Source organism: Cladophialophora carrionii, assembly GCF_000365165.1.
Source record: "Cladophialophora carrionii CBS 160.54 unplaced genomic scaffold supercont1.2, whole genome shotgun sequence".
In the NCBI taxonomy this organism is placed as follows: Eukaryota; Fungi; Ascomycota; class Eurotiomycetes; order Chaetothyriales; family Herpotrichiellaceae; genus Cladophialophora; species Cladophialophora carrionii.
In genome coordinates this window covers 1,031,163-1,056,698 of record NW_008481827.1, presented here as the reverse complement: position 1 = coordinate 1,056,698, position 25,536 = coordinate 1,031,163, and the positions used below count along the sequence as shown (strand labels likewise).

General features: G+C 54.8%; 11 protein-coding genes across 11 annotated transcripts; 5 read left to right on the top strand and 6 right to left on the bottom strand.

The window, feature by feature from the left end:
* Positions 1 to 447: 447 nt before the first annotated feature.
* G647_02446 (dihydroneopterin aldolase) lies at positions 448 to 1,227 on the top strand (the record flags this gene model as incomplete). Its single annotated transcript, XM_008726795.1, has 1 exon — positions 448 to 1,227. One exon carries the CDS (start codon positions 448 to 450, stop codon positions 1,225 to 1,227), a length of 780 nt encoding a protein of 259 aa, XP_008725017.1.
* Positions 1,228 to 1,270: 43 nt separating this feature from the next.
* G647_02445 (uncharacterized protein) lies at positions 1,271 to 3,943 on the bottom strand (the record flags this gene model as incomplete). Its single annotated transcript, XM_008726794.1, has 3 exons — positions 1,271 to 1,293; positions 1,331 to 3,539; positions 3,623 to 3,943. 3 exons carry the CDS (start codon positions 3,941 to 3,943, stop codon positions 1,271 to 1,273), a joined length of 2,553 nt encoding a protein of 850 aa, XP_008725016.1.
* A 624-nt stretch (positions 3,944 to 4,567) lies between these two features.
* G647_02444 (uncharacterized protein) lies at positions 4,568 to 6,166 on the top strand (the record flags this gene model as incomplete). The annotated part of the gene is made up of 1 exon (XM_008726793.1): positions 4,568 to 6,166. The coding sequence occupies one exon, from the start codon at positions 4,568 to 4,570 to the stop codon at positions 6,164 to 6,166; it is 1,599 nt and encodes a 532-aa protein (XP_008725015.1).
* Positions 6,167 to 6,957: 791 nt separating this feature from the next.
* G647_02443 (uncharacterized protein) lies at positions 6,958 to 7,500 on the top strand (the record flags this gene model as incomplete). Its single annotated transcript, XM_008726792.1, has 1 exon — positions 6,958 to 7,500. One exon carries the CDS (start codon positions 6,958 to 6,960, stop codon positions 7,498 to 7,500), a length of 543 nt encoding a protein of 180 aa, XP_008725014.1.
* Positions 7,501 to 8,172: 672 nt separating this feature from the next.
* G647_02442 (trimethyllysine dioxygenase) lies at positions 8,173 to 9,690 on the bottom strand (the record flags this gene model as incomplete). Its single annotated transcript, XM_008726791.1, has 1 exon — positions 8,173 to 9,690. One exon carries the CDS (start codon positions 9,688 to 9,690, stop codon positions 8,173 to 8,175), a length of 1,518 nt encoding a protein of 505 aa, XP_008725013.1.
* Positions 9,691 to 11,310: 1,620 nt separating this feature from the next.
* On the top strand, positions 11,311 to 12,375 carry G647_02441 (uncharacterized protein; the record flags this gene model as incomplete). The annotated part of the gene is made up of 1 exon (XM_008726790.1): positions 11,311 to 12,375. The coding sequence occupies one exon, from the start codon at positions 11,311 to 11,313 to the stop codon at positions 12,373 to 12,375; it is 1,065 nt and encodes a 354-aa protein (XP_008725012.1).
* Positions 12,376 to 13,409: 1,034 nt separating this feature from the next.
* Positions 13,410 to 15,257, top strand: G647_02440 (uncharacterized protein; the record flags this gene model as incomplete). Its single annotated transcript, XM_008726789.1, has 1 exon — positions 13,410 to 15,257. One exon carries the CDS (start codon positions 13,410 to 13,412, stop codon positions 15,255 to 15,257), a length of 1,848 nt encoding a protein of 615 aa, XP_008725011.1.
* Positions 15,258 to 16,528: 1,271 nt separating this feature from the next.
* Positions 16,529 to 18,649, bottom strand: G647_02439 (uncharacterized protein; the record flags this gene model as incomplete). The annotated part of the gene is made up of 5 exons (XM_008726788.1): positions 16,529 to 16,730; positions 16,844 to 17,151; positions 17,287 to 17,738; positions 17,839 to 18,415; positions 18,521 to 18,649. The coding sequence occupies 5 exons, from the start codon at positions 18,647 to 18,649 to the stop codon at positions 16,529 to 16,531; spliced, it is 1,668 nt and encodes a 555-aa protein (XP_008725010.1).
* Positions 18,650 to 20,352: 1,703 nt separating this feature from the next.
* G647_02438 (uncharacterized protein) lies at positions 20,353 to 20,747 on the bottom strand (the record flags this gene model as incomplete). The annotated part of the gene is made up of 2 exons (XM_008726787.1): positions 20,353 to 20,512; positions 20,638 to 20,747. The coding sequence occupies 2 exons, from the start codon at positions 20,745 to 20,747 to the stop codon at positions 20,353 to 20,355; spliced, it is 270 nt and encodes an 89-aa protein (XP_008725009.1).
* Positions 20,748 to 22,363: 1,616 nt separating this feature from the next.
* On the bottom strand, positions 22,364 to 23,149 carry G647_02437 (uncharacterized protein; the record flags this gene model as incomplete). The annotated part of the gene is made up of 1 exon (XM_008726786.1): positions 22,364 to 23,149. The coding sequence occupies one exon, from the start codon at positions 23,147 to 23,149 to the stop codon at positions 22,364 to 22,366; it is 786 nt and encodes a 261-aa protein (XP_008725008.1).
* Positions 23,150 to 24,018: 869 nt separating this feature from the next.
* Positions 24,019 to 25,002, bottom strand: G647_02436 (uncharacterized protein; the record flags this gene model as incomplete). Its single annotated transcript, XM_008726785.1, has 1 exon — positions 24,019 to 25,002. The coding sequence occupies one exon, from the start codon at positions 25,000 to 25,002 to the stop codon at positions 24,019 to 24,021; it is 984 nt and encodes a 327-aa protein (XP_008725007.1).
* Between the last annotated feature and the right edge of the window lie 534 nt (positions 25,003 to 25,536).

Here is a 25,536-nt window from a genome sequence, read left to right as displayed (position 1 = left end):
AAGAGTGACGGCGCTTCGACCCATTGAAAGTGACAAAACAACCTCAACAGTGAGTGAAAATCAAAGATTGATCAACAATCATAAGAGTTGCAGAGCAATAAGGGAGAGTTAGACTTTGTGGTCAAGGTCAGCAAAGAATCTGGGAATTCTGGGAAAATCCAAAGGGCGACTCTAAATCGGCCAACGAACCAACGGACCCAGTTGGGCCAATCAAAACTGGCCGAATTTCCACCACAGATTTGCCCCGGATCTGGCCCGTGCCTTCCCTGGAGAAGCTCGGCAGGTAAATCGCGGGGCACGGATTATCTTTGTTCCGTTTCCGTTCCGCACAAATGTCGTTCCACCTTCATGCCTCCTACAGTAGCTTGCTCCGTACTCTGACCATCCAAGCCCTGGCTGTAGTCTCCAGCAGAGCCCCAATCCACGTTCTTTCTCATAACTGTAGTCATGGACAAGGTCATCCTGAAAAACATGCGCTTCGACTTTCCCATCGGGCTGGATGCTTGGCGTCGTTTCCGCAAACCGCAACCTGTCCAGATCACCATAGAGGCTCAGCCAACGTCAACGCTCGAGCCTGCTGCCGCCAAAGATGACGTGAACCTATCGATGGACTACGGGAGCTTGTACAAAAATATCTCTTCTGCGTTGAAAGAGCCCCATCCGGACGCATTTCCCACGATCCGTTCCTTGATCTCTCTGCTGGTGGGACTTGTCCCTGATTGTGGGGTGCTTAACATTGAGATCTTACTCCCGAAAGCTCTTCCTCATAGCACCGGCGGCGTCCTGTATCGTTTTCAGGTCGACAAATCCGAGCTCGAGATCGACACATCCAGCTTGACTGTGACAGTCAGACAAATCGCCTGTACCTGCATCGTTGGCGTCAACCCACATGAGCGCATCTACAAGCAGACGGTATTCGTCGATATCAGCGTGCCAATGGTTGACCCTGCCGTGGGAGTTGGTGCGCTGGAAGAACACTATACTGCGGCACTACACGACATGGTCCAGACCATCCGGGAACGCGTCGAAGGCTCTTCATACCACACGATCGAAGCACTTGCCACTGCGGTCGCCCAGATCGTGACACTCGGCTATGGCCATACCGTTGCAAAGGTCCGGATCGATAAGCCCAGCGCTATCGCAACGATCGAAGCAGCCGCGGTTGAGATTACTCGCAGTAAAACGTTCTTCGAGAACAAGGACTTCTGGAAAGTTAAACTGCCATGAGTTGGACAGCATCTGCTTCAGACGGCTGTCAAGTCAACTATGCTCACCCGAGGCAGGCGAGAAGCGCTGGGGGGTACCGTCTGCGGACTCGGCCCGGACTCACATTCAGCTTCTTTCCATGTTCCTGGTAAGCTCGATCGGGGAATGGCATGCATATGTGCATCCCCAGACAATCTCAACAGATCCACCGTCGGCTCCGTAGGGAACACACCCAGGTCTTCACTGTCTTTGGGGCACGTCTCAATCGGGAGTGCTTCTGCTTCCTTCCTGGGCTTCAGATATGGTTTAAAGAAGCTCTCGATACGCCTTCTCGGCCCGACTGTCCCAGGACTTGATGCTTGGATGTCCAAAAGAGCTTGATCTCTCTTCGCTTGCCGTTTAGGGGTACGCCGAGTGACATTATTGAGGGTGTCTTCAACATCTGACTGCTTCGGATCTGCCGCTTCGTATCTCTCCTGCTGGCTCAGCAACACGTCCGAGGCTGTGACATCCCGTTGATGTGGATATGATGATGTGGGTTCGAGCGAGACGACAGTCAAAGTGTTCTTCACTCGCGGCTTCGAGGATTTCTTCCCGATCCGCACGACGAGATCTATTGAGCTTGAGGTTGAAGGTCCTGAGTGCTTCTCGCTGTGGGTTTCTTGCGATTTGAGCAGGTCTCCCTCCTTTCTGAGGTCGACTCGGTTGAGCCTCGTCAATGGACTGGCTTGTGACGTTTGTGGCTCTTGTGAGGCCTGTTCCACATCGCTCCTCTTTGTGAACTTGAAATAGTCCTGCATGAAAGGCGAGGTGCTTTGCTCCTGTCGAATCGACTTGGATCTCGTAGGAGTGCCTATAGCACGCCGGGTCTTGATTTTCGCCTCAAGTCGGGGAGCTGGCGGCGATGGAGAAAGAGACCCATCCTCGGCTTCCAACAAATCGGTGGTTGTCGACTTGGCCCGAGGAGGTGAAAGCAGCAGAGATGCATCAACTACTGCAAGGGGGTCGGTGATCGTCTTCGCTGCTGCGTCGGAACCCGGCTGGCCCGAGTCATCGGGCTTACTTGTCGGCTTGGTGGCGGTGATGTAGCTGTGGATTGCTCCGGCCTTCATTCCTCCCGTCTTCTCCGGTTTCTGTGGCTCTTTCTTCTTCTGTGGACATTTTCGAGTGGCGAACTTCTTGGGGTCATTCTGAATCTCCCACTGCCTCTGATTCCAACGTTCAACGTGCTCGCGAGCTCCAAGCTCCACAATTGCCTCGGCCAGCCACATCTTCTCAGGATTCCAAGGTAGCCAAGGCGGTGCCCTTCGCCTCTCTGCGGGAATCTGACTCGATGCTGGAGCTCCGTCCTCTCCTAATTCGGTTTCTCCTCCCGCAGCTTCGTCGTCCCCGTGAGCGGCAAGCCTGCTGAGGTACTCTGGGCTGTCTTCTTCCGTATCAAGATCCAAACCAACGATCTTGGCAGGAATCACAGTCACCCTCAGCTCCGGAATACCGTCGCTGACAAAGTGTTGCCTTCGTTCTGTGATCTGGTCAGGCGACGTGACTATCGACGCCGCTGCATCCCTTCGCAACCGATCGGCAAGCAAAGCCGGTGCCATAACGCGGACAAACTTCCACGCGCCCGGTTTATACTGCCAGTCAAGCGTGTCCCTGGCATAGTTGCGGAGAGCTTGTACTTCAACCTCTGCTTCCCACGCCTTCGTCCACTTCTTCTCCAAATCCTTCAGCTCGCGCTCTTCCGTCACTGCCGGGTTCATGTAATAGTCCAGAATGCGCCTGTTTGGGAAATCCTCTGGGATTTTGACCGATTTCCGCTTCTTCTTGAAGTATCCGCTTTCATTTGATTCCAGTTCGTACTGCAATCGTTCTCTCCACTCTGCTATACCATCATCATCCTCATTCCTTACGAGGTCCAATAGATCGGATCCAAATCCTGCGCGTGCGATGTCGCACGCGAGGGAGACACCGATCCCCGCGACTCCATCCTCATCGTAGTCACCACCACTCAGTAGCGCGACCAGAATCATCCCATCCGGGTCCAAGCCTCTGCTGACCTCCTTCAGCTTTTCCAGATCGAAGACAGTGACGTGCGTGGGAGTTTGATTGCCTTTCATTTTGCTCTCCTTCGACCAGTCTCGTAACGTCAGTCCCGAACCGAACATGATGGCGTCGACATCTTGCGTCATCACCGCATCCACTATCCCGTGCTTCTGAAGCATTGCGCATTCTGCCTCGGCCTCTCCGGGCGCCACATGGCAAGGAAAGCTAAGGAGGGAGATCAACTTCTTGGAAGCATGGTCTGTGACATTGCCACCTTGCCAGCGGGATACCTGCAGATCCCACAGCTGTCAGCACACGGACCACACGCGCAGGATCGATATGCTTCGGGTGTAGAGTGCAGAGCATGGCTTACAGTCCGTCCCCTCTTACAAAGCGGCTTCTTGTTCCCGTCATATACAAAGACAGGGTCAATAGGCAGAGCCAGCAGTTTCAAAAGACGATAGAACAACGTGCGCAGAGCTGGATTCTTGCCTCCTACGCCGCCGTGTTGAGTTTGGAAATTCCAGATCGCGGCATCAATGGCAATGCGTAGTGGGCGGTTGTGCTTTTCCAGATGCGTGATGCACAGGCGAGAGAGCGCAATACGTTCGCCTTTACCGATCTCTTTGAAGAGACTGCCACAGATGAGAAAGGTTAGCAGAAGAAGGAGAGGCCAATTGATCGTGATCTGCATTGGCGAGAAGGTCGCTCTTCGTCCGATATTCAGTCATATTGGGAGCACACATACCCAGGAATACCCATATTGGCGACCGAAAGTCGTTATCTAATTGGCCGCATGGCTCTACAACCAAAAGCCAGGTACCAAGCGCGCCTAGCCAACTGTGCTCCAAGCGACGCCCAAAGTAAACTGAAGATAGTTGATGGCGACGATATTCCGGCTCTCCCATTCAGCGTCTTTGTTGACCTTGTTGACTTGGAGACCCTGGCGTGCCTTGCTCGGAGGATCTTCGGCATTACTCGAGAGCACACACGAGATCACGTGACTGGCTCGTCTCACGGTTGAACTCTGCTAACCATACGCAGTTCTCGTAGCCCGGTAGTGGACGGTGGACAAGTCTACTTCTCCATTTGGCAAATGTTATACAAGTACGAAAAAGTCTCGAATGCCCATCTTGTTGCAAACGAATAAGTTAAAAGAGACCGTGAAGCAAGCTGACTAAGCAAGGTCGCCCATATCATTGGTTGCGACGCGACCGCGTTTCCCTCTGCAAGTTCGCCCTCACTGTGGGCCAACATTAGACAAAATCCTAGCACTGTCGAAGGAGGTGGAGGCGGCGACTGAACGATAAGACAAAGCATGGCATCGACCGTCGCCTCCGCCATCCGCCCAGGTTTGCGCGACGGGACCTCACGCCAACAATCCGGCTCTCCTCACACACCTACCGGCCGCTTCGTCTCCTCCGCGCAGTCCTCACCGGGCTCGTACTCGTTCCGCGCCGAAGAAGACCCCATCATCATTGAGCTCGATCCGCGCGGCCTCAGCGCTGGATTTCAGGGTGAAAGCGGTCCGCAGTGCTACATTCCCTTCTCGCCTCAGAACGCACGACGGGTAGGCGATTATCGCATTTTCTTGCCCGGATTTCGAAGACGGAGGGAAGATATAGCGGTCAAGAGCAGGGAGTATGAGCTATGGCGGAATGATCTGACAGACGTGGATTTGGGGTTGCTGGAGGACAAGCTGGAGCGAGCGGTCCGGGAGGCATACAACAAGCATCTACTGGTGGATGCCGGTGCAGCGAGATTAGTGCTGGTGTTACCTTCGCTGGTGCCACATCCGGTACTGTCTACGATACTTACGCTGCTCTTCGAGCGATGGAAGTGCGCAAGTATCACCCTTCTTCCAGCACCCACGATGATCGTCGCTGGGGCGGGTTTGCGCTCGGGTCTTGTTGTGGACGTGGGATGGGAGGAAACCGTCATTACCGCCATCTACGAGTATCGCGAGGTGCATGTGCGCCGCAGTATCCAAGCCATGAAGGCCTTGACGGTGAAAATTGGAGCTCTGCTGGATGCAATTAGAAAGGACCAGGACGGAACAACTCGAGACACGCTTGTGCTGGATTTTGATTTTGTGGAGGAATTCACCGACCGTGCTGGGTTATGTCACGCTCTGCTTCCAGTGAGAGGAGAGTCTTTGGCCGCAAAAACGGAGGCTATGAATCTTGAAGTCAGATCATCCGTTGGACCCGCTGAGAACGCGACAGCGAGCCTCATGATCGACTGGCCTACCGATACTTCCTCACAATCCATCACTATTCCACTGCAACCACTGCATCAGGCATGCCTCAACACGCTGATAACGCCGAGAAGCGAAGAATATCCAGACGACCACGAGCAATCCATCAGTCAGCTTCTGTACCGGTCCCTCCTCGCCGTATCTGCAGACGTCCGCAGTATCTGCATGTCGAGGATAATCTTTACAGGCAGAGGCGCAAATGTGGCGGGCTTGGCACAACACATCCTCGATACGACTGATTCCATCATCCGGGAGCATGGGTGGACACCTGTCAGAGGCGAGCATTTCAAGTCTAAGAGAAGTGGACTTGCGGAGCTTGCTCAAGCCAGAGCTGCTCCTGCGGATGTCAAACACGATGTTACCCTTCCAGGGACGGATGACTTTGTGGAAGAGAGGCTCTTCAAGCAGAGATCAAAAAACGCATTCCCACTTGTACCGGCTGTTTTGCGACAGGTCGATTCCCTTGGATCATGGGCCGGCGCCAGTCTGATAGCCAGTCTAAAGGCGAAATCCTTTGTTGAGATTGAGCGGGAAAGGTTCCTTTCTCACGGACTGGCTGGGGCACATCGTGATTTTGATCCTAGTAGCCTACTTCAACAGCGAAACACTGCAGCGAAGGGACATGAGAGAACTAGTTGGACATTAGCAGGATGGGGCTGAAACTTGTGGACAGCACGTCCCATACTGGTGGTTTCAACATTGGCATTGCTTGGGCAATCAAATGAGTCTATGCCGGCTACCGTTTACCATACGCTCTCTTGGAAGATACCGCTCCTTGTCATTATCGACTTAAGCCATGTTTGTGATCCGGAGCACACACGCCATCAACAATGGCAGATTGGAGTTGGTCTACTTTCAAGGATGAGGCGGAGCAGGTGGACGTTGTGATCGACTCAATGCAACTTGGTAAATCAACATCTGGCGCTGCGATTGTATAGAGCTTGTCGCTGGGTAGGGCGTTCTTGGATGAACCGGAGTGTCCTCCCTAGACAATGGTCTGGGTTGTAGTGCAAAGGACGTCGCTGCCAATGGTGTCTGCTGTCTGGAGGATGCTGTCTGCATATCCCACCATCATCCCAGTCCAGCTCGTGACCAACAACGAGAGTGAGAGTGGTCGTGACACCCTCCAGGCCACCAGATTTCAGACATTACTGTCACGCTCCAGCACCCGTCACGCTCATCTCACGAAGCAATGCCAGATCCAACCAGCGAGCACCAGGGACGCAAACCTCAACGACTCCCAACGTTTTTTCCCTCACCAGCTTCTTGAACGTCGTCGCCATCGCCTTCGCCATCGCCATCCTCATCGTCGCCGCAAAATTCTTTCTGTATCTCCTCCATTACAATCTCCTCTCTTCCTCTGAAACACCATGAACAACCCCAATCGCCACAATCGCCACAATCACCCCAATCCCCTTCTCCTCCACTACGCCCTCCTTCGCTCTGCCAAAATGTCCGACTCGACCAAAGACCGCCAGCAGTCCCCCACCGGGACCGGGACCGGGACTGGGAGCTTCAAATCCGCGCTCTCGACGCTCAAACGCGCCGCGACAAACACCAGCAACAAGAGCAACCTCTCGTTCACGCCCGGCGACGACTCCATCTTCAACATCCCTCAAGACCCACTGCCCGACAACCCACGCGACCTCGAGGGCTTCCTGAACCGCCACCTCGCGGCGCTGGATCAGCTGCAACGCACCGTCGACGGGCGCAACCAGGAGATCAAAGACTACTGCACCCGCGCGGCGTACTACTACAACCTGAAGCCACGCATTTCAGGCCAGTTCCTTCGCCAGCTGGACGCCGAGATCCACGTGCTGAGACAGCAGAGGAACGGACTGCAGCCGCTCGTGCAGATGAGACATGACGAGATTGTGCGCATCGCGGATCATCGCAAGATGTTGGACGAGGAGAGGGGCCTCGAGTGCACCGTCTATGAGATGTACCTGGGCTTTCGCAAGTTGGGCGACTGGGAGGAGAGGTTCTCGATCTAGGGATCCCACACGTCGGTCGCCAAGAGGCAGAAATGAGATTGACTTGACTTGACAATGGAGTGGGAGTGAAACTGGAAGTGGCTGTATGAGCTTGGGAACAAAGCAGTGGCTGGTGACGATAGCAGAGTCTCAATTCCAGGCAGGTTTGGATCGTGGATTGACGACTGCTAGGAGACAGAGAGACAGAGACAGAGACAGAGACAGAGTCAGAGTCTTGGCCAAAGCGTTGTTGAGCGCAACTTACGGAGCTGTTTCGGCGAGATCAGAAGACAGGGACTGTGATCAACCGATCAGTCGGTCGATCGATCAGTTACAGCGAGCTACGCATGAAGCAGCTGGAAATCTCTCGGCAGGATACGTGCATTGATGGACGCGTTGGAAAAGCTCGGGCTTCCATCAACAACAGGACAGCAAGATCCTGGGAACAAGCATGTTTTCCAGATATCATACCCCAGACAGAGACTCAGATACAGTAGACAGCCGTGCAGACTGAATGCATGATAATCTACTGTATTTGGAAGTCGAACTCGAAATCCAGTCATGACCATATCGAAGGCGAACCACTGTCCCAAACTGCAAGGTGCTAGACGGGCGATGCTGCAGGATCGCATAAAATGCAAATCATCGGCTTTTTGTGGCTTCCACATTCCGTACATATATACACTTTCTGGGCTACACCTCGATGCCTAATCCCCTGCAGCGGGCTCGAAAATCATCCATCGCCACATACGCTCCACATACCCTTCTCTGGCCCTGGAACGCCAGCCGGCCATGCAAGATGCGCCAGTTGTCGAAGATGACCGGTTCGCCGGGCTTCAGCTGCAAGGTGATTAAAAACTCGGGACTCTCCAACACGCGGCTCCACTCCCTCGCCGCGCTGTACCACGCCTTCAGGGCCGTGTGGTTGGGGAAACTGGGTGTCGCAGGCGCCGCGCGGTCGAGATTGTTCCATCGGATCTGCACGAGCGTGGCGGGCGAAGGTGTGGTCACGCCGGGCAAGGGCGCCGAGTGCACGAGCACGGGATACCCCCTGCGGGCGACGGCCGTGTTGTAGAACGCTCCCGCCGGCGAGCCCAGCGCGGCCGACACGATCGGGTAGGTGCTCAGCGCGTGGTAGTGCTGCGGCGAGGTGGCGTAGAGGTGCTGTGCGGCCGCGAAGCCGTCGACGAACGTGGACTCGCCGCCACCCTGCGTCGCGGGCTGGAGGCAGTGGAAAAGCTGCAGGCCTGCCGGGTCGGTAAAGTACGTGGTGTCGGTGTGCGGGGGGAGGTAGTCGTCCGTGTAGGCCGTGTCGATCGGGTTCGGGGCCGAGGTGAAGTCCCAGAAGCCGCCGTAATGGGTGGGGCGGATGTGCGAGATGCGCTCGACGAGAGATTGCGTGGATGCAGGGTCCGGGGGCGTGCGTGGGACGAGGCAGAAGCCTAGGGTGTGGATTGTTTGGAGGAAGGTTTTTAATCCGGAGGGAGAGGTCGTGGAGATTATGGAATCGTACTGCACGCTGGGGAGGGAGGAGGTGCTCGAGGAGGAAGGGGGAGGAACATGCGTCCATGTTCGACGGGGCGCGTTCGATGGAGTGGTCTTACCGCTGGCCTGGATGAAAGGGGGATGTGTTTCGAGCCATTCCCATGAGTATACGCTTCGGTGAGTCTGGGTTTGGGTTTGCGTGTCAGTGTGGATGTCCGTGGTCTTGGCCACGCTTGATACAGGCCAGACGACTTCCAATCCCGCCGGTGTGGACTGGATGCTGGAGACTTTGATTTCCGGGTCGATGCTAAATGTGTCGAGCTGTCTCTGATGCGTGCTGGGGTGTTGGCATTCCGAGCAGGGACAGTGGTCTCTGAGCCAGAACGAGGGGTACCGCAATGCCGTTCCGGCGTTGAAGTCGATGATCAGCTCCTGGTTGGTCATGTCGTTGACCAATACCCGTGGCAGAGCGGCGACGCTGGAGGGTGACGCTTCGGTTGACGTGCTGCTGTAGCGTCTTGTCGAGGTGGTAGTCGGGCCACGCGACGCTATGGCAATGTTCCTTCGCAGAGGCTGACGGGATGTTAAGATATTCCCAGGCGAGGAAGCATGCGCCTTTCTTGGCGTCCTTTTGCTCGGAGCAAAGGCAGCGAGGGCCTGTCCCGTGCACCGGCATTGAGGAGCATGCCAGCTCGAAACCAAGGTTGGCGAAATGTGCGGCTTCATCGCTGCTCAAGCTTTGTGTTCCCCGGAGCAACTTTTGGCCTCAGCCCCAGTATAGTTCCGAACGGCGAAGAGCGATTCCTCGAATGTGACCGGCGACACTGAGTGGGCTGTCCGACGTGTCGTCGCAAGGTGGAGGTTGCTCTGCTCTGCCGTGGTTGTGGAGGAGCACGAGGAGTCATTGTGTCTTCTCGCTTCAAGTGCCACATTGGGAAGGTGGAGGGGACACGGCAAAGATGCCTCGTTGAGACAGAAATCCAGCTTATGTAAGCCGTCCTCACGCGTCGCGTCACCACGTGTCTGCAGTTTCTCACCATTCTCTCTTGATGCGTTCGTCTCCACGCGAAAGTCATCGACAAGCGCACGAACATGGCACTGATCGCGCATCCGAGGTTTTTGATGTGATCATGTCGCTATAATCAGGCACTGGAAGGCCCAAGTCTGTCTTCGGGGTGGCATGGAGTTGACGCGCTGCCCGTTCTCCGCGACATGCACTTTTCAAAAGAAGGTGAATCGATCGAGCCGACAAGGCGACGCTCTCGCAATTGGACTACCAGGTGATAATTGTCTCTCCTGCTATGACTCCGGGCGCGAGTTTCGAACATAATGGGTCTGAATGCCACAGTCGCACGATCCGTTTCTTATCGTTTCCAGCAGTCAGCTCCTTATCAAAGGCACTCCATTGGGTAAGTCACCGTCACTTGAGTAGTAGATCAAGTGTTGAGACTTCTGGACCTCAAGCACACAGCATTGGGGGAAGGGACAGTCGCACCGGATGTTCGCGCTTCGAAGTGTCCGGCCCGACCTTACGCACTGCTGTGAATTTCTATCTGGCGTGCAAAGTCTCCACGGCATTCTCCCTGACGACCGTTCTACCGGATATTCCATCGAGACGCTCCAAGGTCGTCCAGGGATATATCCGGACGACAGTGTTAACTCGGTTCGCGGCGAACACCATCTCATATCTGTTGACGATAGCTTTCAAGGTCAACTTCTGCTTCCCTATAAGTCTCGTGGACTGGGCTTGGGAGAAGGCATCTAATCCTTATGCAGCTTACCAGGCTTGTCAATCCCGAAACGAGAGCAACTGTTATGCGTTGACGGAGGTTACCATTGACCATGGACAGACTAAACTGAGTATCCTTGGATGTTTCACGATCATGAAGTGTACTTTCTTTCTGCTCTGAGGCGGCGGGACGATGGCCTCCGGTTATCGTGCTGGGCAGCAGCATCGAGATGACACCACGGGAGTATCGAAGTTCTATCGCGGCATGGGAGCCGCGAAATGAATGTCCAAGACACCGCCCTGCCAAATCAAACCCCAGTCGCCTGCCGATGCTCATGGCTTCACGCCCTCTGGGTTGAGCCAAGGATTCTCTTTGTTCCGCCATGGCAGACAAGGCACGTTGCACAGCCTCGTCAATTATATCACTGCCTTGCAATGGCTTCATTGTTTGGAGGTAAGATTTCTTTGTTGTCCCAAAGATATCCAATCGTTGTTACTATATTTGCCGATGTGACTGTTCAATAAATCTGCTTTGCGCCCTGGAAGACGGACCACCAGCAACCTTTGCATCTCCAAGTGCTCGTCTATCCTCGTACTTGCTCTTTCCCGCTACTACCATGAGTGCGCCCAGAGAGTCATCGCCCCTGGCGGCTGGTCTTGAGGGGCCTTGTCCCATTTTGCAGTCTTTACCACATACATCGGTCATCAACACCCAGTCAGCTGCAACCACCAAAGTGTCGAAGATGACGCCACTTCAAGAAGAACCCCACGAGCCAGATGATGAGCCTTGCCAGCCATGCTCACAGGCACAGCCGGTGGACATCGTGGAACAGTCCCATTACCCTGATTCCGGGCAGTCTGAAGCGATCTCAAAATATGTCTTCATCATGCGTGAAGCTATAAAGAAGCAAGGAGAAAGGCTGCACCAGGAGGAAACCCAGGAGGCAGAACAGGAAGGCTCTCCAGCAGAGAAGGAGGGTGAGAAGCTCGGCTTCCACATCAAGGTTTCCCGAAAGAAGAAGCCGGCTCCTCTTCTTCTCACCGCCAAAGTGCACGGCAAGGACATACTCTGCGGCCTCAAATCCAAAGTACGACGGGTGAGATTCATTCTTCCAAAGAAGTCAGAGGAAAACGGCCCACAGTCTGAATTGAGACCTCATACATCAAAGCGGTTGTCTTTGTCCTTCCTGGCAAGCGAAGCGAAGGCGCGAATCGCGTCGATGGTACCCACCAGAAAACCCATTGCACTGCTGTTTCCTCCAGTGCGATCGAAGCTGCGGAAGCAAAGCGAAGGAAGACCAAAACATAAGATTAGTGACGGTGCACTGTCTGCCTCTTCCCTGGCTGAGAAGTGCACGAACAAGGAGGAGCGACTTGCAACTCCGGACCAGGCATACGCGGACGAGGAAGATATTGACGAACACGAGGAAGTCGCTCTCCTCTCGCTCAGGTCGTTGAGTTCGTCTTCTAGAAACAGTTTCGAAGCATCCCATTTCTACACGCCCATGATTCCGTCTCGGTCGCGATGCGACTATGAATACCGGCTGGAGGAGTCGCGGTTCAGGAAGACCATCGGCTTCTCAAGAGACGCAGTGTCAAGGGGAATGAGTAGCCTTAAACTCCACGCAAAGAATGTTCCGTGGACACGACGAAGAAATGGCGGTTGGTCCAGACTCGAGTAAGCTATCCAGTAGGTCTTGTATATGTTAACTGGTACATAGGTGAAGGTACTCTCAGAACTGACAGATTGTCCCAACACCCTGCTTTACCATGGAATTGACTGGGAAGGTGTCAGGACCGCACTGCATTGTATCCATGCAGAAATGATTAGTGAACGTGAGAAGCGGCATTCCGCATCGACTATGCATCGCTAGTTTGCAGCATCTCGCAGGCTGCAGATCGACGAGTCGAAGTCCATCGCTTTCCTGGATCTGTAGTTCTTTTCCGACCGAGAACCGACACGAAGAAGGTGCTGCATACACCTTCAACCACAGGCGCGCAACGACCCCCACGTAGCCAGACTTGATTATGCTGTCTCAGTACTGTGCACAGCTGAGAGTGCGTTCTGCAAAACAGGCTAGCTGAACTTCGTCGCCAGCTCCTGCACTCTTGGTGCTCACTCTTGACTCGCCCAGGCGTCCTGGCCCAGCGAAAGGCCGCGGGGGTCTCGCGGGTCTCGACAGGCCTTGCCGTTTCCGACGGCCACTGGCGACCTGGCCAGACGAATAGGGACCGCACCGGTGGACCTGCGGCCAGGCTCTACGGAACTCATGAGCGTTCGTACATTCTCTGAGAAAGCCAGAAGGCCGTCTCAAAAGGCCTTCGCACCAGAACAAGGGCTAAATAGCGGGATATCAATCAGCCCGCCTACGAATCAGCGTCAACCGGACGCTCCGCCTGTGTCGACCACGAAGACGTCGCGAGCTTGTGGGAGGAAATTGGTCAACCGCCGCACTTGGCGGGGCTTGTGCAAAACCTTTTCCTGTCGTTCTTTATCTTTTCAGCCCCGAAGTTGCCGCGCTGAGAAAGACCCTCCTGAGCCGGTCGAGCTGACAGCCAGCATCTTCGTGAGCTCCGTTATGTCTCTGGTATTCACGATGGCGCCGATTTTAGGCATGTCCAGGCGTACTGGGTCCCTGTCGACCACTGACGCTCTGTGACCACGACATGAACGGTTCCAAGCGCCACCAGCTCTTCAGCGCAACCGACCGCGACGATGGCCCACGACAGTGGCAATGAGACGCAAGGGCGCAACCAATCCTACCTCTTCATCAACAAGACCTCTACGACGCTGGCGAAGAACCCGGAGGAGAGCTTCACTATCTCCTCCCATGTGTCGAAGACACATCGGAGATGGTTAAAGGAGGAGCGGCTGCGGAAGCTCCATGCATCAAGTGGCAAGGCTGTGGTTCAACGATCTATCCTCCCAGCAAAGGCTCAGTCCCAAGCCTTTGGTCCTGCGAGACTAGCGCCGCCTGAAGGCTACACATCTGCAAGAACCGTGACCGGCTCCAACCAGCCGCAAGGTAGCAGAGGTGGCCCAGGGGCGCCGACATCCGGTCCAGTAACCGCGGGACTCAGTGCCTGGACGAGCGGCTATCCCGAGTACAGTCGGGCTGTTTACCATTTCGAGGACGGCCAAGCCACTGATGACCAAGAGCATGGGATTCCAGTAAAGGAAAAAGGACGGCGCGTCCAGGCAGGCGATAGGCCTTCCCTGACTCCCTTTAGAGGCAATTCCGATCCGTTCTCGGTAGCTGCTCTGCCCCTGGCAGCCCAAGACCACGAGATCCTTCGGCAAGCACAGCGCTTCTTCGTATTCGTAGCTTGCCCAGACAACCGAAGTGCCGTCTGGAGGGCGCCGATCGCGGATAGCTCCAGCTCGCATATCCGGCTTCGACAGACCATTGGCGATGAAGCCGAAGTGCATGCCGTGCTGGCCGCTGGCTACGCCGTGACGGCGAAAAGTTCCAAGCATGACTACACGAGATCGCTCGCCCGGGGCTTGTATCATAAAACCAAAGCCGTGGAGCTGCTTCGCGACCGGCTCATGAAGCATGGCTTCTCACAAAGTGTCACCACCTTGATTCGTCTCCTCATCTCTCTCGACTTCGAAGCATCCGACAATGAAGCCGCGCTCATCCACCTGCGCGGGCTCTGGGCCATGGCCGCCACCACGCCGGGCATTCTGATGGACGCGCAGGAACTCCTCCGCGTCAGTGACGCGTGGATCTCGATATCGCTGTTGAAGAAGCCCGAAATCTCTCCCGCCCGCTACGACCCGGGAGACCGGCTGTCGCAGCCGTTTGGGAAACTGCTCGACGCCCTGCAGCGCGAGCACGGCATCTTTGCACACAAGCCGGGCGTGGTCAGCAGGCACGCCAGCTCCGCCTTTGATGGCAAGATGTGGTCCCTGCTGGACTCTGCGCAAGAGATCGTGGGCACCAAAGCGATCATGGACAAGATCGACGACTCGGACCTCCTGCACGAGGTCATCATGTGGATGAACAAACGAAGCAGCGCAGTCACAGGGTATTGCACGACCGGGTATGTCGAGAACACCGAGAAAGCCGCCTCGGCGCAAGCCCAAGGCCACGGAGCCGAAAGTGTGGCCAGGACGTTGATGGCGGCGGCGTCCCTGTGCGCGATGATGTTCATGAACTTTCAGTTCCTCGACCTGCCCACCAACTACAACTTCAGCAAGACGTGCCAAAAGATCGAGGAAGTCCTGCAAGGCGTGTCCAAGCGTGTCGAGCACGCAAGACGTCCCGAGCAATACGCCGACTATTTATGGCTGCTGTTCCTCACCGCCATGGGCAACGACGTCTTCAGCGCAAGAGGCGACATCCCCTACTCGCCTTGGCCGGTCACGGAATTCCACCGAGTCCGTGACCGTCTGCGGTTCGCCGACCAACACGAGGTGGTTGCAGCGCTGCATGCGTATCCACGCCACGCGAAGACGGATGTCTTTCTTGTTGAGTTGCTTGACCATGGCCATGACGAGTCGCGGACCACGCACATCGTTCCGTGGTCGAGATGGTGTGGGATCCTCAACCATGCCTGAGGAGACGATGGAGGAAGAAGGAGGGGGGAGGGGGGGTGGGAAAAGCGGGACTGGGACGGGATCGCTGCAGGATCGCTATGATAACGTCGTCAAGGTGATCGGTTGTACTGGATAGTATTGTCCATGGACTTCGCTATGAATATATGTCTACCAAGGCAGAGGGATGTACTGGATAATAATGTCCATGGACTTCGACTGCCCATAGATATCTAGCAAGTCAACGGGATGTCCTGGATAACATTGTCCACGGGCATCTGCTACCAATAAACGACAACGCAAACACTAGTATAATTAGATACACTGGACAAATATTGTCCATGCACAGTCCACTCCCAGTATTACAGCATGGCGATAATCTGTGGGAAGGGAGGAAGGAGAGGAAGAAAATTACCAATAAACGCCAGGCGTGCACGGCGTGGCACTAGGCTGTCTGTTAATTCATTACAGTATACGGTCGACTCCACACATCCCTCGATGGCATAAGTGAGCTACAGTATCTATAACTCTAACCTCTAATACAGTAAATAATTACAGTACACACACAGTGGTAACATCACCTACCTACCCACGTTGAGAATGTATAATAGGTACCTACCTACCACGTTGAGAATGTATAATAGGTACCTACCTACCTAGTAGGTAGCCACACACACACACACACACACACACTCTCTCTCTCTCTCTCTCTCTCTCACACACACACACACACACACACACACTCTCTCTCTCTCTCTCTCTCTCTCACACACACACACATACACACACACACTCTCTCTCTCTCTCACACACACACACACACACACTCTCTCTCTCTCTCACACACACACACACACACACTCTCTCTCTCTCTCTCTCTCTCTCTCTCTCTCTCTCGTGTGTGGAACCGTTCTTTATAAACCAGTAATTATTATCATGAGGCTGAAGACTTTCGATTTAGTACTGTACACTACAGTAATTACAGTCCACCGAGATTGAATTCCATCTCTCCAAATGCATTATATTCTAAGTACTGTACCATTAATCTGGGGTCCCACTGATGGGCACCTGCTTCTACTACAGATCCACATGCACCACTTGGACAAACCTTCGATACCTGGTAGGTTCTTATGGTTTCAAAGATGGCTCTCTAATACCAGCACGCATCACTTGCACCAAACCTCGGTAGGTTCTTATGGTTTCAAAGATGGGATGGCTTAATGGACACACGCACCGTTTGGACGACATTTACGAATTCCTGTAATCTCCCAAACTCGCTCTAACACTACCACACCTCACTTACTCGTAGCTGTACTGCTACTAAATCTGGTGTTATCCTGCAGGTAGAAAGTCGACGCGCGGTACTTGCTCTCGCCATCATACTGGGCCAACTCGGCGAGAGCCTGTTTTCCCTCGCGCTCTATTGTCTCCTTGATCTCTGGTGATCGGGGCGTGATCCGGCACTCGAACTCCTGGGGCCGCATGTTCAATCCGTTTCTGCATCAGACGGGAATGTCAGTACGGCGGAGTCAATCGGAGTCAATCAGGGAAATCGCGAGAAGCACGCCAACAGAAGACAAGGGATCCAAAGGCCGGGGCAAAGGACTTACGTATACGCGAAGATGTCAACAGGAATCTCCTTGCCATTCTTGTCCAGCGCTTTCTGGATGTTGAACCCCCACAGCAGCCGCGCCACCGTGAGGAAGGTGCCCTGCTCGGCGAGGCCCTGACCGCTGCAGACGCGTCGGCCCCAGCCGAAGGTCATGTATCCCTTCTCGTTCGGGAAGGGGCGATGCAGCGGATGGCCTTCGATGAATCGTTCGGGAGCAAAGCGGTCGGGCTCGGGGAAGTCTTTCGGGTTGCGGTGGATGGCCCATACATTGCCTTGCACCCACGTGTTCTTGGGGATATACCAGCCCTAGAGAAATCATGGGAGTTAGCAAATGACAATTGCAGTGACAATTGGGTGGTTTGGACAAGGAGAGTCCTGCATATGTATATGCACATGAAATGCAAATGCAAATAACCTCTCCTGTCTCTCAAATTTACTCACATTATACCAATCGTCTTGAATATTCGCGTGAGGTTGGCCGCCGATAATGGCCACGGACCGCCATCGGAACACCTCCTTGACAAACGCCCGAATGTACGGCAGGTCGTCATCGAGGCCGGGGCTGCGGTACGATCCGACGACTCGGTCCAACTCTTCCCACGCCTTGGGCAGGACTTCAGGGAACGCGCAGCACGCCAGCACAAATGTGATGAGCGTGGAACTCGAGGTGTCGCTTCCGGCGCCGAACAGGTTGCCATTCAGCGACGCGATCTCCATGTCTGACAGGCCGTATTTGGGCGCCTCCTCGAACAGCTTCTTGGCGTAGCAGTTGCCGTGGTTCTCCTTGTTGGCGGCCTCCTCGGCAAGCGCGTAGTAGAAGTTCTTTCCACGGCCGCGGCCTCTCCCGAGCCCGTGTTTCCAGGGGGCCATCCAGTTGGGGAATTTCGATAACACTGAAAAAGCAGATTAGTAAGTGGTCTCGATTCATAGACATGTGTTTTGAGTGCGCCGCTGCTTGTTGCTTCTTGCTTGTTGCTCGAGGGTTCTACTCACAAGGAAACGTCTCCATCAACATAGGGAACTTCTTGCCCGGCACGTTCAATTCGGCAGCGCGCTGCATGATGGCAATCACGTCCGTGATGATGGGGTCCTCCTTGTCCTTAATCCGGCGGTTGAAGCCGATAATGCTGACCACCGATGCGGCGTACCGTTCGAAATGCATGACATAGTCGGCTGGGTCGCGCACCAGGTCCAACGCCACGACTTTGCTCTCATTGTTCTGGAAGCCGCTGTAGCTGCGCACGTGCTGGAGTCCGACACCCATGTGCGTGAGCTTACGATGCAGCCGCCACCGGTCGCCGTAGAACATGGACACAATGTTCGACTGGCCAAACGATAACTCGCCGAAGACTACCATGCGAGGGCGTGACGAGTAGATGGCCGCGCGCTTGTCGAGCATCTCGCTCGCGGCTTGGGCTTCGCAGATCCACACAGTCGGGCTGCGGCCGATCCAGTACGTGATCACGGGGGTGTTGTACTGTCGCGCGAGGGTCTCGAACAAGATCCATGGTTTGACGTCGGGGAGTTGGAACGTGTTGCCTACAATGGGCCAGGGGAAGGGGCCGGGTGGCTAGCAAACGGTGAGCGAGGACTTGACAAAGGGGCGTGCAGGCGTAACGCGTGCCGGGCGTGAGATTCCACAATCCCGGGACCCGATTCCACACTCCCTACGTACCATTTTCTGCCGTAGGAGTAGCATTCGCGCGTAGTCGACGGCTACGGCGATGATGCCCACCAAGACCAGACAGATGGCGATCTGGCTGGCCGAGGGGGCTGTGCTTTGGAGATGGACCATCACACCCATGATTGGGTATTCGTCGCGGGTGCCTCTCAGTTGGTTGTCGGTTGTACTTTATGATTGTGAGCCAAGTGAGTACCAGGTGTAACGGATATCCCGTGTGCAATTCCCAAGCAGGAGATCAGGTCGCTTCTCGACCTCGGCCAGGTCAACCAAGTACTGGAAAAGCAATACCAGCTAGTCAAAGGTTCTCAAACGCCAGGTAGAAGTCGGGGCGGTCGCGTGGTCGGTCGGTAGGGACTCGTGATGAGAGGACGGGATCTTGGTTTGTTTTAATTTATTCAAACACCAGGGCCAGCCGCGGCCGCTTCCATTATGCAGAAATGCACAAAACTCACTCCGTCCTGGCTGTATTTGGGAGGCCAAACTCCGGCATTTGTGCGGCCTCCTCATCTCTGGTGCGTGCGACTGGTCGACGATCGTGGCCATCGCAGAATGCTAGTGTCGATTTGGGTGAATGGACGGGCTGCTGGACGTGGGGCCTGGGGTCTCGAGACCTCGATAGGGGGCGCACGTGTGAGCCCCATCTCTGCGGCGGTGCCACACAAGGGATCAGACTGAGGGAGGACTGTGGTACAGAGTGCGGAGGGAGGCACCTGGGAGCGCGACGGCTCTCCATGTCGTTATTAATAAGCGGGGTGAAGGTGAGGGCGAGTCGAGGGTGAGGGGAGAGTGAGGGAGACATGAGAATGAGGGGAGAGTAAGGCGAGGGTGAGTGTTCAGCCGCATCCACACGGCGCCGGTTATCGACATCCCACCTTGAAAGCCTCGGCATGGAGATGAGGATAAGATCGGATTTACCATGCTAAATAGTCCGTCCTCCGCACATACTGTAGACGTATGTCTTTGGTCTTTGATCTCTTTAGTTGATTCAAGAGCCGTGACGAAGAAGCTGGAAGTCAGAGTCAATAGTCAACTCTCAGTGAGTATCAGAGTCGATAGTCAACCCTCAGTGAGTATCAGAGTCAATAGTCAACTCTCAGTGAGTATTGTACAACCATGCATACACACCCTCGTCGGTCCTTGCTCCCACACTGCACTCTCGTCGAACGAGATCCGGTGCAGTCTGGAGGTCTGGCCACCGGGCAATGGCCGCTCCTCAACACCTGACTTAGAGTCAAAGTCCTTACTGTGGTGCCATACCGCAGGGTGCTGGGTGGTGCCCCACCGTCAATGATCCAATCTTGAGAAATACTCATCAGAGGGTCTTGCGTTGGTCACGAACCGGTCGCCACAATGCCACGATTCAGTGCCACACGATGGAAATGCATATGCACAAATTCAGATCAGATCGTCTTGCACCACCGGTTGCTAGACCAGTCAATCTCAACTCGATTGCTTACGAGCATAAGTGTCTACCTGGTGTATACAGTAGTCGCCATTTCATCTCATCCCAGAGAAACGAAGCGAGATCCGTTCATGCAGTGTTCTTCCGAGTAGGGCCTTCATTTGCCATGGAGGTCATCAATGGTATACTCTGAACAAAGAGTATTTCTTGGTATTATGTCAATCAGCATGGGCATCGGGCCATGCATGCATGCTCAAACATGTGCTCCGCAACGTCGGTCCAGATAGGTTATGCCTCATCATCCACGATCCTGAACCTTTTCGAGACTAGATACATACATATGCTCATTAGCAAGCCCTTGAAATTTGCCGGTGCCCGGGGAACGAGTGATAGATGTGCTGGCGAGCCATTGTAACACGACTTACAGGGAGGCCTTGCGCTGAGGTTCCGTTGTTGGGACTCCATCTTTGGCTTCGCGCTCCTGCTTTGCGGATAGCGTTCTCTGGGACGATGGTTTCGAATGGTCCGGCTCGTCTGGGTGGACTTGTACTCTGAGATTGGGATGGTCCTCTTGGTTCATTCTGTGGCATGGGAGGAACGGAGAAGGTCAGCGTCTGATCCTCGACCCTCTGGGATGCAGCTTCAGCGAGGTAGGATCCCATCTGAAGGCAGATGGAGAGCTGATCACACGGCTGGAGGCACCTACCGGACGTGGTTGCTCATGCGATCCTGAGCGATTTCTCTTGCAACGTCCATCGATGCGGCCTCGTGGTTCTCCTCGGTGGCGGCGGTGGTGCTGTTGTGGTCGAGTGACATACTCCGTAGTCTTCTCCTGGGGTGGGTTGAAATATCCTAGGTCTTCTCTCGCGGTCGATCACGCAGCTATATAATGCGGGTGGAGCCTGCCGCAGTTCATGATGACGACGACAACGCACCTCACGGTGGCTCAAGCTGGATGCTGAAGCGTCCGGTCATCAATGGACTGATGACCTCGCTTTGCCCTATTGCACAAGTAGCCGATATCCAGGTGCTGGCATGACATCAGCTCTGAAAGACCAGGAGCCTGAGCAGTCAAACTCTGGCGACAGCGTCAGATCCATATAGCAATCGTGTGGACTGTCCTGGTCGAATAGTCGTTTACACGTGGTAAAGGACAGTTACAGTATGGCTTGAGCAGCGCCAATATGCTGAACACATTGCAGGATCATTCCTCCCTGCGAGGTGGTCCCTGTGTATCGAATTCGCATGCGATAGGGTGAAGATTATGAGGCTGACCACACGGTTAGAATTTCCGATGGGAAAAGGGGGCGATCTGCACAAGTGATGACGTGCAATCTGCCGCATCAGCCTCTGACAGAGTCCTCGTCAATCAAAGTGATACGGAGTACGCGTCTGTTGATTGCGTTGGCATTGAACGCGAATCTCGAGCTTTGACTGCCGTTCATGCCGAGACAATCCCTTCACAGATCCTTAAGAGCCCAAACTTGGATCGCGCGATTAGCAGCCGTGTCTATCAAAGCTTGGTGAGCTTGGCCCTATGATGTTCCCAGTGTCTTCACGTGCTCAAATGTACGAGGAATCGTAGTTGGGCCTGTGCCGAGGGTCCAACAGACGGAACATAACGCTGCTTGCTGTGAAGTTCGCCGTAAAAACCTTTCGGGACATGATGTTGACGTCAGATTGTGTTGAGGATGAATCCTCGGGGAAGCTGAATCAAACTGCTCGATGTGACGGAGACAGACGAGGGAGAGATAGGTGGGAGACATGCTGATTAGGAGGTTCGGTGCGCCAAGCCAATTTTAGGGGCTGCTTCTCATGTTCACGCAGGCTGGCTCGTTGGCTCGTGGGGGGGCATCAGAGTCTGTTGGTTAGACACCTGAGCCAAACCCACCCGCCGCCGTGAATTTGGTCGGGGAACCAATATTGGTCCAAGGGCATAACTGGCAGGTTCTATCGGGTCCCTAGTGAGCGCTCTGGCCCGCCCGGTTAGGCGTGCATGCGTGTAAGCTCAACGCCTAACTACTTCCACCTAGATGTCACACGTATCACTTCCTTTTGGACTCCTCCAAAAACGATTGCGCACCACCAAGTACATGGATTGCATACAGTCAGGGTGGTGGCTCGAGCGAGCTCCAAGCATGACCTGCTTGCCAGCATCAGCTAGGGGTGTGATTTGCTTTCAGAATGTCGCCTGCTGTGAGCGCCTGTAAGAAATTGTCTGCGACCACCTAGGTACCTAGGGATGTACCCAACCATCGACTAAACGTGAAGCACTTTGATACCAGCTTGCTATTACCTACCGCCACATGAGCCATATTTCATGCCCTTGCAACTACCCCACGATGCGTTGGAGAGTAGGCAGGTACCTACGGTACGTGCATTTCGAGCGTAAGATACATCCTGTCTGTTAATTACAGTATCTATCTCAGTCATCACAGCCGGAGAGACGAATCCCCCGCCTCGAGAATGAACTCCCACACATCCGCCTTGAAACAATCCTGGCCAACAGCCACCCACGGGGGCTCCTCGCCATCAAACTCATACAGCACAAGACCCTTGGGCAACCATCCCGGCTCCTGCGCGGCCAACAGGTCCTCGACAAGACGATATCTCACGCCGCCCCGAAACCCGGGCCGTCCAACGTACTCCTGGTCCTGGGCGTCCCAATCATCATCGGCAGCAGCCGAAGACGCTCCCCGCGTCGTCTGCACACTGAGGATATATTTCGGCCGTGTCGTCCGGCCCGTGGGATCGGGAGCCGTGCGCACAGTCTCGTAACACCGCAGGGCGCCGTAGAAGCAGCTGAACGCGCTGCCGATCGACCCGTCCGGTTCGGGGGGCAGCAATTTCGAGAACCGGGACATTTCGTTGAACTGCTTGCTCGCCACCCATTTGATGTCGTCCAGCTTGACTAAGGCCAGGAATGGCCATGTCGTGGGCTTGGCTGTGGGTGTGTCATCATGTGAGGGCTCTTCATTCCAGTTGGGAACGCCGTACACGTCGGCTTTGGAATCGATGTTTTTGTACCGTAGGAAGAGACCCCCGTTGCCGGGGCAGGACAGGCAGATGTTGATGTGTTCGTCGTACCAGGCGTCGAAGAGCGACAGGGGGAGGTCTTTTCGCTGGATGCATGCCGTGGTCCAGAGCACTCCGGGCGTCGAGTGCGTCGAGGTCGCTGATGTGGAGGTTGAGTCGGTCGGCGAGGGTGTGTGCGACATTGTCGTCGCGCTGGAAGTCCGCCGATGCGTGATGCCCGAGGCCAACACTTTGACGATACAATGTTCTAGAAGATATCCCACGCGCTGGCTGGCTGGTAGTCAGACAAACTAAGGGTCAGCTGTACAGCGAAGCCAAGTAGATGATTTTCTGGCACGATCGAGTATAGCGAACTCGGTCTCCTTGAGTTACTGAATGTTGAGTCGGGAGTCGTTATCCCTAGGTACACAGTACACTAGACATACTCCGGAAAATACATATATACTTCGCACGGGTAGACGTGCTTAGGTACTTATCGATCAGTGAGTGAGTGACTGTCCGCAGCAGCGAACGGAACGTCTCACTCCCTCCCCCACCTGTTTGCTGGCTGCTCACTTCCTTTGCATCTGCATTACCGAGCGCGGAGCGCGGAGCATAGCGACGGATGCGGCCAAGAAGACTTAGACCACCGGGTGCTTACCACCAAGCCTCCCACTGCCGCCGTCACCTGCCTATGCATGCAGTGCCAGCACATCATGTTCATCAAGCTCATCAAGCCGTATGGGGCGAGGTCGCGGGCGTCTCTGAACATGCATGCCGTGTGCATTAGTCTGAACTCACATGAGGTCGAGCTTGTGCATCGATGCAACGGCACTCCCGCCGTGGAAAAGTTCAAGTTCTTCGACTTCTCAAGCAGCCTCGCGTGCCTGAGTCGTCGGTTGGGATGACGGTGCTGGCCGAGAACAGTTGTTGAGAGGCCTAAGCTGTTCTTACCGTCGGCTAGTTGGCTGCCGCGGCCTCGCTGTGCTCTCATACTGTGTACGTCGCGAATAAACAGATGAACGATTGAACTGCTTTTCCACGTCAAAGACGGCCCGTCTTTTCCTTTCTCTCACGCGAAATCAATCCAGACCCACCACTTCATCCACCGGAACCCCTCCTCTATGCTGCCTATCTGTCTTTGATCCGTGTTGCTGCCCTGGGCGTTGATCCCACCATCCTGTGACTGGAGGGCCTCCAAGTCTTGCCTGAACCGATCGGTGTTCCGCTCCTCCATGATGGAATGCACCTCGAGTGCTTTGATATTACGAACCCCCCTGTCCATCTGAACAACCTCTTCCCACAATCTCTTCCAACTCTCCTCATTGTGTCTGAATCGTGTTCCTTCCCTCCTGCGTCGCGCAAACTCCCCAGCGTCGAGGTTGCCTACTTGGCCGCCGCATATCAGGGCTCTCCCGGTCTTCGAAGTCAACAGCTGGAGACACCGTCTCGCCATCGTCACCTGTTCCTCCCAATTGAACAGGTGGAACACCGCAGTTGAATGTAAGATGCGCACCTGGCCGTCACATTTCTTGCTCAGTTCGCTGTCTGTTGAGAAGTCGAAGACATCGGCCGGCGCGATGAAGTGTTCGGTCCTCGGAAACGTGTTCTCGTCCCTAAAGAGCTCGTAACCCATGTCGATGAACTCGGGCCGCAGATCGGCACCATAGATCCTCGCAGGGTCTGCTCCGTCGAAGAGTAATTTCCTGACATCTTGGCCGAGACAACACCCGAGGTCGAGAAAGATCCAAGCGGCCCTGTCGGCACCATCGACTTCGGCTGCCGTTTCCCCCTTGAGCATCGGGAGGATATGGCTATGGTAGAGTGGATGGCTGGCTAGATCGAGATCCAGGAATCGCCACCTCCCCAGGCAAGGATACGGGTATGACTTGTAGGCACGATTTCGGACGGAAGTGATGTGTTCTTTCTGCTGTTCAACTGGGATGCCAGAGTAGGACGAGAGAAGTGATGAGATTGACGAGGGGAGGTGTTTTAGCTCGGGATGAAACAATTGGATTTGATAGGCGCCATTTCCTGTGGGCTGGTGATCGGCCATCTTTGGGGCGTTTGATCTCACGAAAAGCCTTCGGACTGTCGTATGTCTGTGATCGAGCTGTTAGGGTGTCCGAGTGAAGCCAACTAGCGAAATCTCGGGACAGGATTACAAGCGGTAATAGCGATCGGGTATCGACGCAGCGAAAACGAGGTTGAAAACCTCAAATGTAAATCTTTGGTCTATATGCTTGGGAGGATCGCGCTTGTGAGAATGCTGAAGTCCGTGAGCGGCTGCGTCCTCTGCAGGCGGTCGTGGAGGGGTGCGGCGTCAGTACCTTGGTTGTGGGATTATGAGGTGACAGGTCGTCGTCACAAGTTTTTATCCAAACGGCGAATCAATATCGCTGTCCTGCTCCGCCGTATCCACAACAGGCAATTTCCGCGAGTTCATGCTTCCTTGCTTCGTGCTTCATGCCGGTACCGCTCCGGTTATGGTGTCCCCCAACAAACGCGTGGCGGATCAAGTGTCTGTTGATCGCCTGAAGAGATACATGTCGGGGGGAGAACAAATTGCCGATTTCCTCGCGCAACCTTT